We start from the raw sequence: 21475 nt of genomic DNA on the forward strand, positions 1-21475 counted from the left end.
GAGAGGGAGATCACCCCCTACTCCCCCCCCAGCTCGGCCACGTCGCCTCCCGGCTCGGCCCGCCCGCCTTCAGCAATCACATGAGCGGCCGCGGGGGCGCCGGAGCGGGCGGCTCCCCGAGGAGGGCTGCAGAGCACAACATGGCGGCGCTCGCGGGCGCTGAGCGGGGCGGGGCGGACCGCGACAGGCACAGCGCGCGGGAAGCGGGGGAGGGCAGCCGGAGAAACGAGCAGAAAAGGTGGCGGGGCCGTCTCGGGCGGCCCTGGGCGGCGGCGATGGCCCAGTGCGTGCAGTCGGTGCAGGAGTTCATCCAGGACTCGTTCGTGCCCTTGGTGGCCGCGCTGTGCAGCGAGGAGGCAGAGCGGCTCACCCGCAGGAACAACCTCAGCTTCGCCGAGCTGGTGAGGCCCTTCTGCCGCCTCACCTCGCAGGAACAACCTCAGCTTCGCCGAGCTGGTGAGGCCCTTCTGCCGCCTCACCTCGGAAGGTCGGTGCCGGGAGCGGAGCGGGTTGTTTACACGGGGCGGGGGAGGCGGCGCCTCTCCCTTCCTCCCTTCCGCCCGCGGCCTCCGGGGGGTCCCGCCGGGGCTGTCCCCGCCGGGGCGAGATCCCCCTTCCCCGGGGAGTGAGACACCCCTTCCCCGGGGGGAGACACCCCTTCCCGGGGCCCCTGGCGGCGGCCGGCCGGCCGGGGGCGGCCGGCCGGCCGGGTGTCACCTGGAGCTGGGACAGGCTTTGCGTTTGCCGGGGTTGCCACAGGTGACAGCTCTTAAGACCGCTTAGTTTCATTCAGTCTGCGCAGCCTGGGAAGTTGGGCTTCTGGAGGCATCAGACGGCGGAAGAGGAAAGTGTCTGTAAATCCAGCTCTTCCAGACGATTTTTTGTCTTTCATTGAAACCACTTTGCTGTTACCTGGCTGGTATTTGTACACGACTCTTACTATGGATCTTACTGGGTTTCACACTTCTGATACCTAGTTGTTGAAAGTGTGGTCAGTCGTTCAGAAACGTTGTCATTTCAGTCTTTCTCTCACCTGTAGATTTATCCTATATACTTTTTTTTGGGTGACGTTTCTCTGAGTACGACCTGTGCAAAGAGAAGGTGGGAGTTGAGCTGGTCATGTGGCAGCCTTGAAATGACCACGTGAAGTCTGGCAGAACTGGAAATTGGCCACTGGAGGGAAACCGTAGTGTGCTCTAATGCTTTAACTTACTATCTGGAATTGTTTGTTTTATTTTTTTTAATTTAACTTACCTATGTGTTTCAAGCTGTTGCTCATCAAAATAGTATGCAGGACAGCAATTTGAATAGAACTCTTTGTCAGGATAGTAATGCAGTGACATTTGTCAGATTTAGTATCTCAGACCTCAGGCCTCTGCATGTCATGTGCTGAAGAAACTGCAAGAAAATGGAACTTGTATTGTCTCTTGAGTTAGATTTTTGCATTTCTCTTTAAAAAAAATGACATCAACTTAAAAGCTACTCTGTGTTAAAAATCTGTTAATTCTGTGGTAAGTCTTAGTAACCTATTAAGATTTGTTTATAAATGTTTTTCATTTTTTTAGCAACACTCATGAGCTATGTGAGAATGCAGCAGAGATAAAAATAATAAATGCAGACGCTTGCATCCTTAGAGTTCTCAACTTAATTATCTCTTTAGATTCTTTGGTGAAAGGCTCTCAAAATGCATCTAGCAAACCAAACCAGGCAGACTACTGAAAATGAAGCATTCACCTTGAAAAACACTTCATTCTTGTGTTGCTTAGTTGCAACTGTTTTTGTTCCAATTGTTTTGACAGTTAAGGAGCTGGAAAACCTCAGTCATCCTCAGTTTACCTGGGTAAAGCTTGGGACAGAGGGTTTTGTTGCTGCACTACTTTGTGTATTTGAATTGAACAGGCCACAGGCCTGACTCCAGTTCTTCTTCTTTGTGACTTCCTCTTCTGGCTTCATGAAAAACATATTCCTGCATGCTGTCTGTAACTTGTTGTGGTGGAAGCCAGCATGCATGAGGGTAAGGAAAGCTGTAGTAGGTATTTTCTTCAGGCAGAAGAGTAGTTTGGTGGAATAAAATTCCTAATGAGTTTGTGCAATGGTAAGTGATTTCTCAAGCTCCAGAATTGGTGGAAGTCTATGACAGGGGAACATGCTTGTTGGAATCTGCACAAACACTGTTGCATAGTGACGCTGTTAACTGTACCAAGTGCACAATACTGAAAACATAGGATAAGTTTTTAAATTTCTCTACTTTAATAGGTTTGACCAAAATCAGCGGTAAAATTTTTCCATAGTGGTTTTCATGTCAAATTCAGAGGAAGAGAGGCATGATTAATGATCTGCTCATGGTTCAGCAGAATGTGTGTACGTGCCATGCCTCCACAACTGTGTGTTTCATTGCATATGATTGTTATTATCATCATCATATATGATTGTGATATTATTTTGATAACTATTCTGTGAAGAGTGGTAGCCATAAACTAAAACACAAGAAGTTCCACCTCAGCATGAGGAAGAACTTCTTTACATTGAGGGTGGCAGAACACTGGAAGTGGCTGCCCAGGGAGGTCATGGAATCTACCTCTCTGGAGACATTCAAAACCTATCTGGATGTGTTCCTGTGTCACCTGCTCCAGGTGACCCTGCCTTGGCAGGGGGGCGGGACAGGATGATCTCCAGGGTTCCCTTCCAACCCTAACTGTTCTGTGATTCTGTTTTGGCATCTTAATTTGTAAGCATTTCTGTGTTTTCCTAAGGGAGTGTGAAATGCTGTCCTTTTTAAAGTAATACTCTCATCTTTACTTAGAAGCTATTTCATTGAGTTTGTAACATAAAATTGGGTTTATTAGCATTTCTTCTCTTTTGGCATTAAGCTGTCCCTTGTATTTGTGCAAAACTTTAAAGTACATGCATTGCTTCCTGAACTCTTCTATAATTTGATAAGCTCAGCCACGGGTTTGCTACTGCATTTTTAGAGTCCTGTCATAATAGATATTTTTGTCTGAAATTTAGGATTTACATGGTTTATGAACCTGTTGAAGGCTGCATGCTCATCAGAGTTCTTGCTTATGCAGTTATGAAATTAATCTCCTGATTTATGTGCAGAACAGTTTTGATACACAGGAACTAAGCTGATCTGTCTACTCTGCATATATCAGTCATCCTACATGTGTTAACAGAGATGGGAAGGCCAAAAATGCTGCTTTATTCTTCAAGTAGTGTAAAACTGCACACTGCTCGAGGTTGCTCAATCCAATGAGGCCAGATTATATCTAATTTCAAGTAGAACCCCACATAGTGTAGATCTAGGGGGCTGCCCCCTGCACTAATCATTATTTAATCTACTCATCAACTTTGGCCTGTCAGTGACTTGCTAATGTTGGTGTAGCTGAAAATACCCTTGCAATATAGCAAATTGGGATGGTAGGAAATGCTGAGCACAGATTCGGAATGGTCTGTCCTATAATTTTTACCTTCTTGACTTCTATAGGTAAGTTGCTTTTTGTTATTGAAATGGTTAAAAAAGTGAGAGGAACAGCTTTACAGTTCTGGTGAGTTTTGACTTTAGAGGAAAGTGAAACCAAAACCCTCCCCAAACTTTCAATTTCTTTTGATAAAGGAAATAAAAGTATATTGAGGATTTTATACCTACATATTTATTCTCAAAGTGGCAGTCTTTCTTAACTATTGCATTTGTTATAACAATTGATGCCTAATTTAATGAATATATATATTGTATAGGTAGGTTTTCTTTAGAAGAGCATCCTGTTTTTAAGAGTCTTTAAAAATACTATATGAACTAATGCTGTCTTGGTGGGAGGGAGAATTACAGTGTACACTTCAACTAGCAAGTGATGAAGGAGATTTAATGGGTATGCTGTGTTTTTTTGAGCTTAGTTTGATGTTAGGAGTTCCTTGTTTGTGAGTATTTTAGTCAGCATCTGGCGATTTTCAACTTCTGTTGAGAAAGATACTGTTCTAATATTATATGTGACTACTTGCACTTCTGGTAAAGTACTTTCTGAAATGTTCTCCTAAACACTTGAAAGAAATGTATAACACTAGAAATTTTTTTTTTTTGTGCATTAAGAAAAGTGCTTTATGGGGTTCCAGCTATGTCTGTTATTTCAGTCCTTAGCATTGTACGTATGCCAGAAATGTCATCTGTGTTCTGTATGGAAATGTGTTTACAGTAATCATGTGTATTTTCAGTAATCATGTGGCAGAAGGGTTGATAATTTACCTATGTGATAAGATGAAAAAAACCCAACCCAAAACAACTCTTTCAGCTTTCTGTTAGGAATGCTGAACTGGACAAATTAAGTTTAGACAGCACAATTGCCCTCCCCTGTGTTGATGTGTAGCCTGAAACTTAGAGCTGAAAAAAACCACAAATTATTAGGTTTCTTGGGTAGGACCAATTTTCTAAACTGCTTTACTGTGTTTTCCCATGAGTTTCAGTGCTGAGTAAAGGTTGGGAGTGTGTATGTGATTGGGGAGGGTAGAACTATGCTAGTTAAGATTTCAACTGCGCTAGAAATCTGCTTTAACACTTACGATGGATTGTAAACACATGTTGTGTGATTTGGCTTGGGCTGCTTAGATTTTACTTTTGAAAATGCTTGTGTAAATGGTGTGATATACTCTCCAGGCTGGAGGGGATTGAAGACTCAATTTCAGATTTTCATGGTATGAATTGTATGATCAGTTGAAAGATGAGAAGTATGAGAATTTTCCCTTTATGTGCACTACCTTTTATATACTGTACAGGGATTTGTGAAAATAAAATACAGAAGAGTTGGTTGAGGGCTGTACTGTGGGGCATGTGGTAGCACCAGTTGGCTTAGGCAACCATAGTCAGTGTGTCCTGCCTGAACTTAAAAAACTGGCTTGATTGGTGGTGGTTGTGGTTTGAAATAGGGGAAAATTACATGAGAAATCAGAGCAGGCCCAGAATTGTAATGAGTGTTGAAAATGTCATGAATACTTTTTTAAAAACAGATGGCTTGAAGGAGCAAGTTTCATAAAGAATCTAAAAAGGAAGTTGTAGTATTAAAAATCATAGAGTGGTTTAAAGGAACCTTAAAGAACATCTAATTCCAAACCCCCTGCAATGGGCCAACCCCTCTGCCACAGACAGAGACTCTAGACCAGATTGCTCAAAGCCCTACGCAGCCTGGCCTTGAACACTTCAGGGATGTGGCTTTGACAGCTTCTCTGGGCAACCTGTTCCAGTGCCTCACCACCCTCAGAGTAAAGAATTTCTTCCCAATATCTGATCTAAACCAACCCTCTTGCAGTTTTAAGCTATTCCCCTTTGTCTTGTCACTAAATGCTTGCTTACCTCTCCAGCTCTCTTGCCAGTTGCATTTAGGAACTGTAAAGCTTCTATGAGGTCTCCCTGGAGCCTCTTCTTCTCCAGGAGGAACAATCCCAACTCTCTCAGCCTGTCTTCATAGGATATGTTCATTTTGGATGAAAGAATGTATGCTATCCCTGTCAGGTTTCTTAAATGCTATTTATTGTGTACTGGGGTTTTCTTGGAAACTGGTGATTCCTCAAAACGTGAGATGTGTGAAATCCATATGTGGTTCCTATAAGTTTTCTGTGGAAATTCAGTATGTTCCACGTAGAAGGGCATACAGCAGTGTAGGGTGTGCACTTTGAGTGCTTTGTTAGTTCTAGTGGATATTCTTACAAGCTAAAATCCTATGCTATGTTTTAATCAGTTTGCCTAGAGAAGCCTAATGTTGAACATGAACTAATTTGCTGTTACTACCTTCCCCCACTTCATTTTTGATAGTCATGTATTATGGATTGATCTAAAATTGGTGATGGAGAAGTTTAGTGAAGTAATCTTTAAGGGAAAACTGTGTTGTAAAAAGACTAATGCATGACAACTATTTTAACTGTCTGTTGTGTTATACTTCTCAACAAAGCGTTTTCTTTTTCTTTTTTAGTTCACATGAGAGATCCTAATAATCAGCTTCACATAATCAAAAATTTGAAGATTACTGTCAACAACATCGTTACTCACCCACCTCAGCCTGGTGCCATTCGGAAACTTCTGAATGATGTTGTGTCTGTCAGTCAGCCTGCTGAAGGACTGGTAGCTAATGTGATCACAGCTGGAGATTATGATCTCAACATTAGTGGTATGTAATGATATTGTATTTTTCGTGACGTGAACTGGAATTTGCTGTAAGGTTTCTAACCTTGATTTCAGCTTCACGACACGTATTGAAATTACTCAGAGATGCTCAGGTGTGAGTCATTGTTCTTACTGTAACTTTAGATTTATCAAATAGTTTTGGGTTTATATGATGCTAAAAGAGTGGTTGAACTTACTTAATAACTTTAGTATTTCCTAGTGTTGTAATTCTTCTGAACTTGTGTTAAATCATTATTTTCAAGTAGAAATTAGTCATGCTTTGGTTGTCTTATTTTCTTGTTACAAAATGGATTGTAACAAGACTTGTTACACTCGGCTGAATAAATATCAGTACTTATTTATAATGTTGGTACTAATTTACATCTTTATGGCTTCTTCTATTTTTGTTTTTACTTATTACATGGAGTTCATAAAGTTGTCATAAAAAGATTTTGAGGAAGGGTGTATGATTCCTTGTCTTGCGTTTTTTCTCCCCATGAAACTCAGTGCTTCATATTTCACTGTCAAAATGACTAGAATATTCTAAAAATGTTTTTTTTTCGGATCTCCAAGTGATGAGGTATTGTGAATAATACTAAATGAGACCTGATCTTGGGAGCTGAGAAGATTAAACTCCTCCCAATTAAGACCCTAATCCGTTAAAGCCTTTGAGTACAGACTTAGTTCAAAGCATGTATGCATTGCCCTATTTAAACATCCATAATTTATTGTATTGAAAGTTCAGCCTGCAGTGAAGAATTTGTCTCTGCTATAGCAAGAGACTGATAACAACCTCATGAGGATTAGTAACTGATGTTGTTGTAGTACACTGATGTATGAGGTTTTTTTTTTTCCTTCTGTTGAGGATGGAAAAATGGCACACTTGTTTCAGTTTCTGTGCCCTTGTTTATCTGTCAAATAGTGAACTGACTTTTTTTGTGAAGTTTTTTTGATGAAAAGTTTGCTTCAGTTCTAGAGATTTGAAGACCCAAAGAAAGCAGAATGATTTCAGTGAATAGACTTTTCCATACGATTTCTAATGATCTCAGTTTAGAAGTGAGGTACTGGAAAAAGGAGAAAAAAATAGTGGCTATATTGAGCTATGCTTTGTAGTTTATTTTTCATGTTTGCTCCTGGAGAGTCAGATGTACAAATGGTCATATTTGACTATCTTCTGTCTCAGTGATTAGGTTCTCATTTCCATTCAGACTGACTATATGCTTATTTGACAGGAGGAGAGATGTATAAGATGTTTAAGATCATACAGAAGGACAAAATCACGTAACAGCTTTGTAGAATCCCATTTTAGGAGTTTAGCACAAAGCACTGGCAGCGTTCTTGGTGAAGAAACTTGTGTCCCATTATATTGCAGGAGAATGTGAGGAACTTGGCAACCCTTGCTTGCCAAGTAGGGTTCTGTTTCTGCTTAGAAAACTAAAAGTATTTACTAAGGAACTTTTTTCTTTTTCGAACTTTCTTGGAGCATTTTGTTGAAACCAATGGAAGCAGTCATTCCTGAAACCAAAACGTAGTTATTTGGCATGAAATGTGAAATAGTCTAATCAGTTCTTTAATTTGTTCTTTTTTTTCCTTGGCAGTTGTGGGGTGATGTGTGGGCATTAGTTTTCTAGGATAGCAATATTAAATATTTCCTCAATCTTTAAAATTATGATCAAGTGCAGTTTGCTTTGAAGAAAGACACAAATGTTTAAGAAGCTGAGGTATGAGTGTTTCTGGCACTGGGATTGTGATCCTGCTTTCTTCAGAAAAGTTCTGGAACTACTGTGGTTGATTTAATTGTTTGTAATCCTTCTTTGTTAGAATTGTTGTTTAATAGTCTCATAGTTCCATAATCTTGTACTGATAGACTTGGTTGAATGCTGAAAGGTTACTTATGTTCAGCCACCCCTGCTTCTCCCACGTACTTGTGCATGTAGAAAGTGAGGAAAACGATTCCACTAAAGACTTAAAATATGTCAGAGAAGAAAACATTTTTTTCAGCTGGATCAGTTCCCTGGCTATGTTTTTTCAGGACTGCATGATGTTAATGCTGGCATGAAGCAATGTAGGAATATGATGGAGAGGAGGGAAAATGCTGGGGCAACCACTTTCAGCAGCTAATGTATTCAGTTACTTCTACGAGTACTACAGGCTGAGAAATCTCAGAAGTTAATGCCTTAGGTTTAGAGTATCTTCCAACTAGAAAAATAGAAATAATATCAAGATAAAACTTAGATCTTCGCTACACTATAGAATTTGCATTTTTGTTCAAGCCTCAAATTGGGGCTGAACTAGAAATTAATATTAATTTCCATGAAAGTACACTGTCAAATGTTGAGGAGCCTGAAATACTCAAGATTAAGGTTAGCTGGAATCAAATGTCTTCAGTGCCCCTGATGGGCCCGCATGCTATCGATTTTTCTACTTCACGCTACCAGAGTGTAAAAGCCAATAGTGTGTTTGCACCTGACCCTTTTTAGTATAATAATATCATGTTTTTTCTATCAGATCGCTCAGTTAAAGCTAGTGTTCCTTGGTACAGTAATTGGAAAGAGACACTGATGGAACTGAACACATCCACGTTTTATTCAGGTATTTTTTGTGGTTGGTGCCGATTTGCCAGATTGCCCTTTACTCCTTTTCCATGTGCCCCATCCACCTTTCCTTACCATCTGCTATAACTGTTTAGCACTTTTCTTGGCGTAGACGTGTGTTCCTCCATTTTTCCCCCTAAATGAAAAATTTCTGGTGATGGTTGTTTTAATTTTCTTTTAGTCACATTTCTGCTCTTGTTAATCAAAATCATTTGGTCTTTCCTTGCAGTCGGTAACAGTGGTGGTGGGAAATTTACCTCATGCTGTAAAAGTACTGGATTGTTTGATCCCATGGAACTGTATACTGTTATTGTGCTGTATTTCAAATGTACTTTCTGCTTCTCTACAGAACTTCCTTCTCAGAGGAAAGTAACACTTTTTGAATTGGAACTCAAGTGCTGTCTGTACTTAGAGCACATATGCCTCTGCTATATTGACATCCTTTCTGGAGTATGACTCTTAAAACAAAAAAAGCTTTCTAATAAGTTTTCACCTAGTTTATAAGACTTATTGCTACCAAACCATTTGATTACTGGCCTCTCAGCTCACAGTGAGGCTGTTGTGGTCTTTAAGAGCCAGATTTTTATGTTTTTCAGTATTAGATTTTAACAAAGTTTATGCTTTTGGTTAGTAATAGCTATCCTTTCAATAGTGTTTGTTCAGATGCTGCTAAGTGCCTAAAGAGTACAAAACTTCATGAAGTAGACTTCTCATTCTTAAGCTGTTATGTACAAACGTTACTTACCACTTTTTTTTCTTAACAACTTCTGAACATGTTAGCAAGTTTGCATAAACTTCAGTTCTACTTGTGTAGCATACTGGAAAATATATTACTGGAAAAATGCCAAACATAGATCTGGATACCTAAATGACACAGTGTTGGTATGCACTGCTGTAGTGTCTTATGAAATTTTTTTCAAATACTGCCTTTGTTTTGAATATGGTGTGTGTTTATTATTTTAAGTATCTATTATAAATTATTATAGCCCTGTAAATGTTTGAGTGAATCCTGTTAACGTATGTTGTGGTTGTGTAGAGGGAATCCAGTTGCCTTTGAGGTCACTTCCTAAGTTCTTAATAGGCCTAAGGCGAAAGGGGGGTGAGGGGGAACCTCACAAAACAAAGTTGTACTTCCCTATTTGTAACTGTTGTCAGATTTTTTTAAAGAGCTGTGATTCAGCAGCAAAACAGAAGTGAAAATTTGAAAACAGCACTTGAAACTACAGTGAGGTTGAAGATCCTGCCTTAAGTTGTTTAACGTTGTTTGCCATGAACCTGAGTTAGTGCAAGCCTTTTTATACTTGTGAAATATATGTATATGAATCACCTTCTCATGGTTTGTTTTTAATAACAAGCTGTGTTTTCCTTAATTTAAATAGTTGGCATATTTACATGTAGGATTAAGTAAAGCCAAGAGCTTTTTATACTCTAGGTGAGTACTCAGAGAGCAGCTTCTAGAAAGGCTGTAATCAAAAGCTAGAAGTTTGTCTCCTATTGGTCTTCTTTATGTGAGATGTGCTGACTGCTAGACTGAAGTTCAGTTATGAAGCATGACTGTCTGACTTCTGTGTGGATGCAGCTGATCTAAGATGGCTTGACAATGTAGGATTAAACAAAATGCATTAACTTAGTGCACTAGAAGATAATTCCAACATAAAAATGAACCTGCTTCCTAAAGTCAGTTTAAGAAATCAAGGTGGTAGTTTGTTTATTTTCTTTTTTCCCTGCAGGGGGTGCATGAGAGGTTTACAAAACATTAGAAATTCTTGTGGGAGTTAAATAAGGCAATGTGGTTTTTTGGGGCCATATACAGGAAATAAATACCTTCAGGATTTCTTGTTAATGCTTTTTTCCTCCTGTACTAGTTACTGTTTTCTAGTTTGCTAGTTGCTATCACTCTGGGTTACTTGACACTGGATTCCAGTTACTTCAGTGTGAAATTAGGTTATTGGAAGTGAATTGATTTTCCTCTGGGATCCACCTAAGGGAAGGAGTTGGAGAATTGAAATGGCCTAAAACAGGCTTGAAAGAAGAAATAATAATTCATTGCTTGACTGATAGTTGGAGTGGGAAGAAATGGACAAGGTTCATGTGTTTTTGGATATCCCACACATCCTTGGTTTCCCTTGATTTGCTACTCTTAGGAAAATGAAATCCCTATTGTAAAAGGGCATTTGAACATGACAGGTTAAAATTATGAGGCATTAATGGCACAACTCAGGTCCAAAGTTTCATCTTCTTGGGTCTTTGCTTTGCCAGCTGACAGCTGAGCTGTTTATTTTAGCAAAGCATAGGGAGGGACCCGCTGTCAAGCCAAGTCCCAACACTTAACAAAGGCTTCAGACAAACAGGCAGGATAGAATTTTGGTAATCTTTAGCTCCTCAAAAATGTGGTTAATTCTTGCATCCCTAGCCCAGCAAATTCAGTGACTGTTAGAGCAATTTTTTGTTTTCTTTTTTTCCCAAATGTGTGTGTGTGTGTGTGTGTGTGTTTGTTTAAAGGGGTGGTAAAGAGTAGGTAGTTTAACAACTGAATAGAGGTGAACCTACAGTGTTGAGGAATTCGGTACTTACCATGCTATTCAGTTTCACAGGATTTGATTTAAAGTGTTACTGTTTCTCCTACTTGTGTGTATTTTAGATGCTTTCTCCTTGGACTGTTCCCCCTTCTTTCCCCTGCCATGCAAACCTTGTCAAGAGTTTGCAAGCTTCACTTTTAGGTGTAGTCTTTCATATTTCCTTTTCATAAGTGAGTATGCAGAAGTTTCACTGAATAGTCTAATTTGTCCTGTTTTGTTGTGTATTGCAGCTACTACTCCTTGGTTTGAGTCTTACAGAGAGTGCTTTCTTCAGTCCATGCCTGCATCAGATCACGAATTCTTAAACCACTATGTTGCATGTATCCTTTGAGTGTTACAGGCTGCTCCAGTGGAGGCTGTTACAAGGTGTAATGTAGGAGACACTGAAGTTTTGCAGTAACTCTTTTGCAATTATGTTTTGAATCCCATATCTTTTTTCAATATGTCCAACTACATAAGCTAGTTTCATAAGGGTGTCAGGTTTTTCTTTGCGGTTATTATTTGGCCGGAGGGTTTTTTATGCTGTTTGTATTGTTTGTTTGTTTCCCCCCTTCTCCACACACTTTTTTGTGTCAAAGTGAACTCTTAAACCAGTAACCTGTAAACTGAACTTTGTCACTCTAAAACATTTTCTGCTGTCACCGTTTAGGAATCTGTTGACTGTCTCTTATCCACAACAGAGGTTTGTGTATTTGGGATGCACCTACTGCTTTTTATAGCTTTTTTTTAAAGCAGATGGAGAGGATGTTTTGGAAAATTGGTGAACTGTGAGCTATTTTGGAAAAGAAGTATAGAAAGATGCCTGAATGCTTTGATTTTTTTTTTTACCAAAACTTAGGCCTGATTTGCTTTTCTACAGGGAAAATAAAAATACTCACTGTTTCATGGTGTAGCCATTGATCAGCTTTACAATAATTATAATGCTGCAGGCTTCATAATACCTACTCTGTTTACTGTACATTATCATTTTAGTATGGTAGAAAGGTATGACCGTTAGCTATTTGAGTAGAATTAACTTCACAAAATATTGATTCTGGCCTTTGACTTCTGAATTCTAGTAGCATTTAAAATACAACTTTGCTTTCTGGCTTCTCTGAATTAATGTCTTTTGATTTGGTGAATAGATGTAGCAGAGCAGGATGTTCCTTATTAATGATTGTGTAGTTGCAGTGAGGTAAAAATCTGAACACTTCTGCTTTTTACTCAGAATATGTTGCTGTGTCTATGAATAGTGGTCGTTGCTGTTGCTCAGGTAGTAACTTAAAGTCCCAGCTCTCTGTGGAAGTTGAAAGCTAAAGTCCAGTGGGGATGAATTTCAGTTATATGTTTCCTATATGAACATTTGGTCTCTATCTCAAATCTTAGATAAGTGTTATGTATCACCTTAAACTTGGATTCAGTGTCAGAATTGGAGCACATTCCTCTTGCATTGTGTTACAGCTGTTAGTTAACTGATTGTTTAAATGCTGTTTTTTACTGAGTCTGAGGCCAAATTCTAGTTGCATGTACTTCTGTGATAGTGTTTTACTCATGTATTTTCTTTTATATCCTTCCTGTTTTGTTATGATCAGTGGTTGTCCCTGTGTTCCCTTGGTATGTCCTTAATGATGAATTTAGGTATGCTCGTAGTTTCCTCGAGTGAACCAGAGCCTGTGGAGCAGTTTCTGAAGCTGTCTCAAGAGCAACATCGGATTCAGCATAGTAGTGAATACTCATATCCCAAGTGGTTTATACCAAACACGCTCAAATACTATGTGTTACTGCATGATGTAAGCACAGGAGAAGAACAAAGGTGGGTCTTCTGCCTTCAGTGAATTTACAGATGAGCTCTTTGACTGAAATTTTTGTGTTGATAAATTCTGTTGAGATCATACAGTAGGATGCCTTTACCAGTATGCTGTTATCAAGGCAGATTTCCTTAAGTATTATTTTTAGGTCTACTTCTTGTGTTTACATTACATGAAAAGAATCAGCTTTTGAGGTAGATGCTTTCTTTGCTAGCTTGCTGAACTAATTCTCAAAATATTCTCAATTTTACTTTTGCATAAAGGACTACTTTAAAAATGGGAGAATTTTTCTTTTAATTACTATGGATAATAGTCTAAAATAGCTTGTTGCAGTAAATGAAGTTAGTTTGATATCAACACAGAGTAAATGTTTTACTTTTTCAGAGCTGACTCCATTTATGAAGAGATGAAGCAGAGGTATGGAACTCAGGGTTGCTATTTGCTGAAAATAAATTCTCGGGTGTCTAATAGAGGAACAGATGAACAGATACCAGATCCTTGGAGTCAGTACCTTCAGAAAAATACTATCCAGAACCAGGTACTATAGTATTCTAAAAACAGTTTATTAAGTGCATATGAAAGCCTATTTTAGTTGGGTTAAAGTTTTAACTTAGTCTTATGTATGTGTTTCTACAGAATGGACTTCTGACATAGCTGTGACTTTTTGTGAGGGCATAAGATGAGTCCTCTCTAAGAACTATACTCTGTGCTCTGTCAGTAGGACAGTTGACAGTAAGGAACACTGAAATACTAGACTGTCTGAAATAGACTGACAAGAGCCCTGAAATAAGACTTTGTGCTTTATACACTGACAAGAGGAAGTAACCTCAGAAATGTCCTATTCATAGTAACTCTACTTTCTACTTACTTACATCTTCTTCACTCTTTGCTTTTTATTTTCTGGGTCTTCTGTACTTTGTTAAATAGTGTGGGTGTGTTGCTTTGTGGGACTATGTGTGGTTTTTCTTTCGGTCCAATCTGGTCTGTCATCTGCTAAGATTGCAAGTGCTAGTGTGTTCTTGAGTTCAGTTTGCCATAAATGCCTGTATTTTTGGCTTTAGGACCAAAAATATTCCTTCTCAAGTTTGCTTTTGATTGAGCTGCAGTTATAACTACAGCTGATTAAAAGGTTGGTTTGTGAAAGCATAGCTCTTCCCCAAATCTAAGTGGCACTGGAAAGTCAAAGCATTTCATATTCTATGAGCTAAAAGAACCAGTAAGTCATGTTCCATCATAGACTGATTAGATCTTTTTTCTGTCCCCTATCAACTGTGCAACATAGATTTTTAACATGGATTTTTTTTTTTAATTAACATGTGAGAACTTGTTCAGGAACTGCTTTAGGGAGTATATTTTTGCTGCTGTAGGCATTGCTATGTAAGAGCTGGAGTTGCTTGCTTTGGCTGACAGGGATGCTAATTGAGCAAGTGAGAAGGTACTTGCTTAATTTGGTGAATATAACTTTTCATCTTTAGGACAGTTTCTTAAAGCCTCAGAAACTACTTACAGAAATTAATATATATGAACACACATGTTTTTGTAATAATTCAGTTAGCTGTTATTGAAGCTGACAAGTACTGTTTACTGACTTTTGTATGTAATCTAGTAGTCTTAAAATTCTACCTTTTTTCTCTTTTCTGGCAGGATTGCTATGAAGATTATACTGCTGTTTCAAGCAAGAATACTGATCACTTGATATCAGATGGCTTAGACAGTGAAATTAAAGGTATTTTTATAACTTTATCAGAACACTGATGTTACAGAATTTACACAACTGTCTCATGTGTTAGATGTTAATCACTTAGGTGATTTGTTAGGGAATTCAAAGGAATAGTTTTCTAAATGCTTTAAGTGTCCACCAAATAAAATGCTGTGGTACTGAGCTACTGGATAGATGGCAATTGGTAGATATATCCTTAATGAGGTGGCTAATGATGTATTGGGCTCATATTTTGTAAGATAAAGTATATTCTCTGCAAACTCTGGCAGCTAGTAAAAAGTAAGATAGGATTAAATGGTTAATTTTCATAATAATAAGTTTTGGTTTGTGTGCTCTGGTATAACTTGAAACCTGAGCTTCTGGAGGGTTTTTTGTCTTTGTTTTTGGCATTTAGTCTGTAAATGTCAGAGTAGTGACTTAGTTTGTGAGTTGTTTGGAAGCACTTGCCTTGCAACTCAGTTTGTGGATGGGGGAGAGGACAGTAGATGAAATGGAGTGCAAATTTAATGCATGACCTTTTTCAAAGAAATTTTTAAGGTAGCTGTGTAGGATTCAAATGAGGAGCATCATGAAATAGGGAAGAAGTGAGGCACCCTGCATTGTCTGGCCTGCCTCCCAGATCCTTCATACCTGACTTGAGAGGCATGCTGAGACCTCTGTATGTAGGAGAACCTGCAGTTGCCTATAAAAGTATCTTTCTAGGGCCTGCAGCCCAGATGTCGTCTTGAGCTGCTGACTGAACTTTGCATACCCAGCTTTATATTTCATGAGTAAAATCCATTAAAGATTTGCTTTCACAGCTCAGCTTTGCTCAGTGTCAGATAGGACAAGTTGATTTTCCTATAGAGAAGAGAAATAATGAATGTGACAACTGTTTAAGTCTCAGAGTGAAGCTGTGTCTCAGCCTGGTTTGGGTAGCTAAATGCAATAATGGTGAGCAGCCCTTCTCACTGAACTGGGAGGACTTTGTAGGAGATTGTTTTATGTCATGATTGCTTGGAAAATGAGATTGGTTTTTTTTTTTACCATAAAACGTAAGCAGAAGAAAGCGAATGGACCCAATGGCACTATTGTAGTAATTGCTGCATTTCTAACTTTTCTTGAATGTTTTACTTTGATTTTAATGTTTTTTGTAGTTTTCCTTTAATGTTGATATTAGTCAGCGTACTTGAGGATTTTTTGCACTGTGGTTGAGAGTCAAAACCATACATACTTAGCCATGTTTTAGTTCTTGAGATTCCCTGAACTTTCTGAAGAATCTGAGGAGTGATGCAATACTTGGGTAGCACTCTGCTGCTATCTGCTCAGCATTGATCTGTAGTGCAGAATAATTGGTGAATAGCTTTCCTTAACAGAGTTCTGAGTAAGGAAGGCTTTGAAGGCGATTAATAAAAATGACCTTTAAAACCCAAAATGTTTAAGTAACTTCATACTTATGGGGGTTTTGGTTTCAATCTTTCAATAGATGGCCTGTCAAATAACTTTAAGACTCACCCCCTTCAACTGGATCATCCCAGTGGCAGCTTGGATAGTGCAGATTACACGAAGGCTGCTGCATCGTTGCAGGACTCGAAGAAGTCAAATTCTGGAACGCCTCGTGGTGCTTGTTTAACACTCACAGATCACGATCGAATTAGGCAGTTCATACAGGAATTCACATTCCGGGGACTTCTGCCACACATAGAGAAGACAATTCGGCAACTAAATGATCAGGTCAGTTTACCCTTAAAAACACTTGGTGCCATAATAAGGAAAAACGGTTGGGCATAACCCAGGTATCCAGAAATCTGTTTTGACAGTATTACTTCCTTTGGTGTCTAATAATTCAGTGGTCTGTCTGAAAATGAAGAAAATTTAAGAAAAATAGCTGAAGTTATAATTTTTGCTTTATTTGTCTTTTTTAAAAAAAACAAAACTAGTTTGTATCAACAGCTTCAGTGCAAGGTGGCTTCTTGGTAAAAACCTGTCTGAACTGTTATCAGGGAAATTGTCCTTGCCCCTAAAATCTTTATGTTCTATGCTTTTGAAGGATTCTGGCACAGGGAACAAAATGGACTTTTTGTGTTTTAGCAGCAGAATACACAACTAAATTTAAGAAATGTATTTTATCAATAATCATCTGCAAAGAAAGCTGCATGCTTCAGTTGCTATTGACAGAGGAGAAATGCATGGGCACCCTGAATCATGCAGCTGTGTTGATCTCAGCATTTTTTGCAGCTGAATATACTTCCCTCAAACTTGGACTTTTTGGAAGTGCGGTAGTTAATATCATGCCCCTGTTTAATCAAGCACATACAATAAAGTTATTTTGATCCCAGTGAAGTCCTTTGTTTTACAAGTGTTTCACTTTCATATACTCTTAAATAGCTGCAGAGATGGATTGACTTACCTTAGTATAATCAAATTACTGTATTTAGCATTAAGACTTGGATCCAAATATCAGTCTGTTACCTGAGCAGTGTATTTTGATTGAATTGTCTATTCAAGTTATAGTTTTAAGTATGAGGGATTTTGATACTAAGTATCATGTCCAGTAAGGAACATTCACTCTCTGAATTGACTTTTGGGGGTTTGTGTGTGCAGACCATGTTTACACTTGAAAAGTTTTACGAAGAAGCATTTAAAAAAGTGCAAAAGTAAAGTGTAGCAAACAGCCTTGCCTTTAGGAATGCAGTGATAGATTCCTAATCATGCTAAGAAGAGTGAGTTGTTACAATTTTTAAAATTATTTTTCAAAAGATATATAGTTTGCCTGAGATCATGGGAATGGTAATTTCCTTTGGAAATTTCCTTGTTAGTGGAAATTACCTAAAAGAAAAAAAGTTGTGTAACCTTGCTCTTGCACATATGACTTGTACCCTTGACACTTGAAATTGATGTTCACAATGTGCTAATGCTTCATGTGGATGGTGATGGGGAGAAGATTCTCTCTTAATATGCATTTAGTCTAGATTTTAGGTTGGACTAACACTCAAAATTAGATATTCCGTTAGATTTCAAATAGATACATTGAATGTTTCAGTTCTTAAGATGATGTCTGCAGTTTACAGCAAGTATAATGAACCTCAGCTGTCTGAAATAAATATATGAATTGCGACTTCTATCTCGGTGTCAGTGATTAATTGTATAGGAGCATGCTCCTAGTGATTTTACTATTTTTATTTATTTCTGTTTTATTAGAAACAATTTAGGAAGCTTGGTTTTTTTGTATTAGCTTAACTTAATTACGTCTTGCAATGTAGTGCTCTAATTCAGTGGTTTTTTGCAGTTAATATCTAGGAAAGGCTTGAGTAGATCACTGTTTTCTGCTACTAAAAAATGGTTTAGCGGCAGCAAGGTTCCAGAGAAAAGTATAAACGAACTGAAGAACACTTCTGGTTTGCTGTGAGTAACCTGAGTCCTTATTTTTAGATCTAAAGTGGAAATGGATCTTTCTTCTGGGGGGAAGGGAAAACCTGTGTTTATTTGATGGTGTTCTGCAAAGTGAACTAAATCAGCAATATGGGAAAGACTTTAATTGGAGAAATGAAAAGTACTATACCTTGTGCAGTTTTTTGCCTTAAAGCATAGTTTTTTAGTGGATTTATTTCTTTCAAGAGAAATGGGGAGAAATAACAGGTTGTAGCCAGGTGAGCAAGTTTTTTCCTTCTCATACCGCTCTGCTAAGCTCAATTAGTTAATCTGAGTGAGCAATTTCAGTGATAGTTACATACTTCATTCAGTATGTTTTACTTCTTGGCTAAGAGGAGTGCTTGCTTTGCTTGTGGATCTTTTGGAACAGTGGATCTTGTTAATCGGAAAGTAGGGTGTAAAACCAAAGTACATGTAGCAGAAAGGAAGCAGCTTCGCTTTTCTTAGCTGTTTTTTGGGTAAGGCTGAAGCAATGCGGTTTTTATTCCTACTTTGTGAATAGATATTAAGATGAGAAAGGATGGCTTTATAGAGCATGTCTTGCTCTGTTGATTGAAATGAGGACTTTGAATTTAAATATTTGTATTTATAGATATCCACCAGAAGCACCAGAGCTTCAGATCCGGAAAATGGCAGACTTGTGCTTTTTGGTGCAACACTATGAACTTGCATATAGCTGTTACCATACAGCAAAGAAAGACTTCTTGAATGATCAGGCAATGCTTTATGCAGCTGGAGCACTGGTTGGTATTTCACATAACATAAACATTCTGTGAACCTTTTCTAATAATTTCTAATATTTGTCTGAAGGTAACAAAATGTAATCTCTCCCCTCTCCCTCCAAATTTATAAGGATCTTCCCAAATTTACTGCGTATATTTAGCAAATTCTAAAGTATTTTAAAATCTTATTTTCTACTGTTATGTGAAGGGAATAAAGTTGTGAATAAAAACTGAAGTTAATTCTTAAAATGTGAAATATGGAAAGGAGGAAACCTGGAACACAACCTCCAGAAAAATGAATCTTTAAACTGATAACTCAAAGCCAGATGTAATATAGTTTTATAGAATCTCTTTTAGACTTTGGCCAAATAGTTATTTGCCATAAAGTCAAAGACTAGGTCACTATGAATATGGTATTGTACCTATTTTAGGGGGACTTAAAACTTGAGGGGTGTTGTTTGAGTGTGTCACTACTGAATTTCACTGTAAACACATATTATTTCCTCCTGAGATTAAAGAAATTGAATTGATAAAATAATTTTCAACAAGATAAATGTGACTACTGGGAAAAAATAAGAAGCTCATTTTAACAGTTTTCAGAAGCTATGTTTTGTAGACCTTTAGTCTGGTTAACTTGATAAAATTTGAAACTGTACTTCGTAGAGCTATGGAAGCATTCTTGTGCACTGTCCCATCTTGATGTAATACTTTTACATAATTGTATGTTTTTATACTACACAGTTGCTTTGCATTTGAATAATCCAAAAAGTTATTTTAACTTCCTGATGAATTTTTTGCAACCTACTAGTCTTAGTCCTTGCTTTCTGCAGAAGAACTTTGCTATCATATCTTCACCCCATGAGGAAAGAAGTAAAATTTCAGAGTGCATGTTTACTAGAGCTTCCTTGGAAGCTGATAATGTGATTTCATTTAAGCAAAAGTTGGAAAAGAGTACTCATCTTAAATACACAGCAGTGCTACTTTATCAGAAAGATTGTTCCTGCAATAGGAAATTATCTTTGGATTTGTACTGACTCAATGCTTCTGCATAATTTTGGGGGTACTGCCAACTGCAGACACTTCTGTATGTAACTCCTGCTGCTGTCTGGCTAATTACAAGGAGAGCCATAAAGAGACTATTGTATTAAACCTTTCATCAGGTACAGTGTGTTGAATACACTTCTGTGTGCCAGTAGTTGATTAGATGATCTCGAACTAGTAGCTGTTGAAACGTGTTCTTTTGATGTTTACAATTTGTTGAAAAAACTGCAGTGACAGTGTTGAATTTCTGTTGTAGGAAATGGCAGCAGTATCAGCTTTTCTTCAGCCGGGGGCTCCTAGGCCATATCCTGCTCATTATATGGAAACAGCAATTCAGACCTATCGAGATATCTGCAAGTATGTGGGTAACTTTTGTACTGATCCAATGAAAGTTGAAAGACCTGGTGGCTTAACTTTCTTCCCCTGCACAGTCATAGTGCCAGATGACATCACAGAATGATGGTAACTTTTCAAAGTGTACGGTATGTTAGGTAATATAGGATGACATGAAAGGAGATCTGTGCTGTTCTTGACAGAGGGCTTTATTAAACTTATATATTGAATTCACATGGTAGACTTTGGTAGTGGGGTGGCTGCAGGGAAGGTTGCTGTGAAAAAACAACTGAAGCTGCCCTTGTGTCAGTCACTTTTCACTCAGCTCCAAAAGAGAACTGCTGCTGCCCAAAGCTGAGCCTGTTGGCAATACTGGTGTTGCCTCTGAAATATTTAGGAAAGGGTAAAAATAGCTGTGCAGCAGCTGTGAGAAAGGAGTGAGAAAATGAGAGAAACAGTCCTGCAGAAATCAAGGGCTCTTGAGAGGAAGGTGGTGCTTCCCTGCAGTCTGTGGTGAAGACCATGATGAAGCAGATTTTCCACCTGCAGCCCATGGAGGTCCCAATGCCAGAGCAGGTGTATGAACCCTGAAGGTGGCTGTAGTCTGTACAGAGCCTAAGCCACAGCAGATTTCTGGCAGGAACTGTGGCCTATGGGGAAACAACAGTGGAACAGTCAGTTCCTGAAGGACTGTACACTGCTGAAAGGATTCATGCTGGAGCAATTCTTGAACTGTATCTGTGGGAGGGACCCCACTCTGTAGCAGGGGAAGAAGATGTGGAGGAAGAAACAGCAGGGGAGAAATGTTATGAAGTGACCATAACTTCTTTTCTCTGTCCCTCTGCTTTATTTGGGGGAGGAGGAGGTAGAAGAGCTGGGAGTGAAGTTGAACTTGGAAAAGGAGTTGTCAGGGAATAGTGTTTTAGTTCTCTTTTTATTTATCAATATCCTATTCTGACAGTAAATTAACTTAATCTTCCTCCAAACCAAGTCTGGTTTGCCTATGACAGGGACAGAGAGATCACTCACCAGTTACAATCTCAGCACATGAGGTTTTTAACCTAATCTCCCTGTTTTTTGCTGAGCTGGGGGTGTGATAGAAAAGCTTGGTGGGCACCTGGTACCTACCAAAGTCAACCC

General features: G+C 38.6%; 1 protein-coding gene across 5 annotated transcripts in view; it reads left to right on the plus strand.

Annotated features, from left to right (window-relative positions):
* Positions 1-222: 222 nt before the first annotated feature.
* Positions 223-21475, plus strand: part of TRAPPC8 (trafficking protein particle complex 8) — a 51315-nt gene continuing 30062 nt past the window's right edge. For 2 of the 5 annotated variants that reach the window (XM_029959298.1, XM_029959299.1), the window contains exons 1-11: positions 223-430; positions 5956-6152; positions 8657-8740; positions 11552-11641; positions 12939-13113; positions 13493-13646; positions 14753-14834; positions 16294-16541; positions 18097-18212; positions 18832-18982; positions 20259-20359. In XM_029959298.1, the coding sequence (XP_029815158.1) occupies positions 276-430; positions 5956-6152; positions 8657-8740; positions 11552-11641; positions 12939-13113; positions 13493-13646; positions 14753-14834; positions 16294-16541; positions 18097-18212; positions 18832-18982; positions 20259-20359 (1553 nt within the window). In that variant the 5' untranslated portion in view covers positions 223-275. Of the gene's footprint in view, positions 488-5955; positions 6153-8656; positions 8741-11551; positions 11642-12938; positions 13114-13492; positions 13647-14752; positions 14835-16293; positions 16542-18096; positions 18213-18831; positions 18983-20258; positions 20360-21475 lie in introns of all 5 variants that reach the window. The other 3 variants (XM_029959300.1, XM_029959301.1, XM_018080631.2) reach the window with 2 other exon arrangements.

Source organism: Manacus vitellinus, unplaced genomic scaffold (genome assembly GCF_001715985.3).
Source record: "Manacus vitellinus isolate BGI_N305 unplaced genomic scaffold, ASM171598v3 scaffold_1_pilon, whole genome shotgun sequence".
In the NCBI taxonomy this organism is placed as follows: Eukaryota; Metazoa; Chordata; class Aves; order Passeriformes; family Pipridae; genus Manacus; species Manacus vitellinus.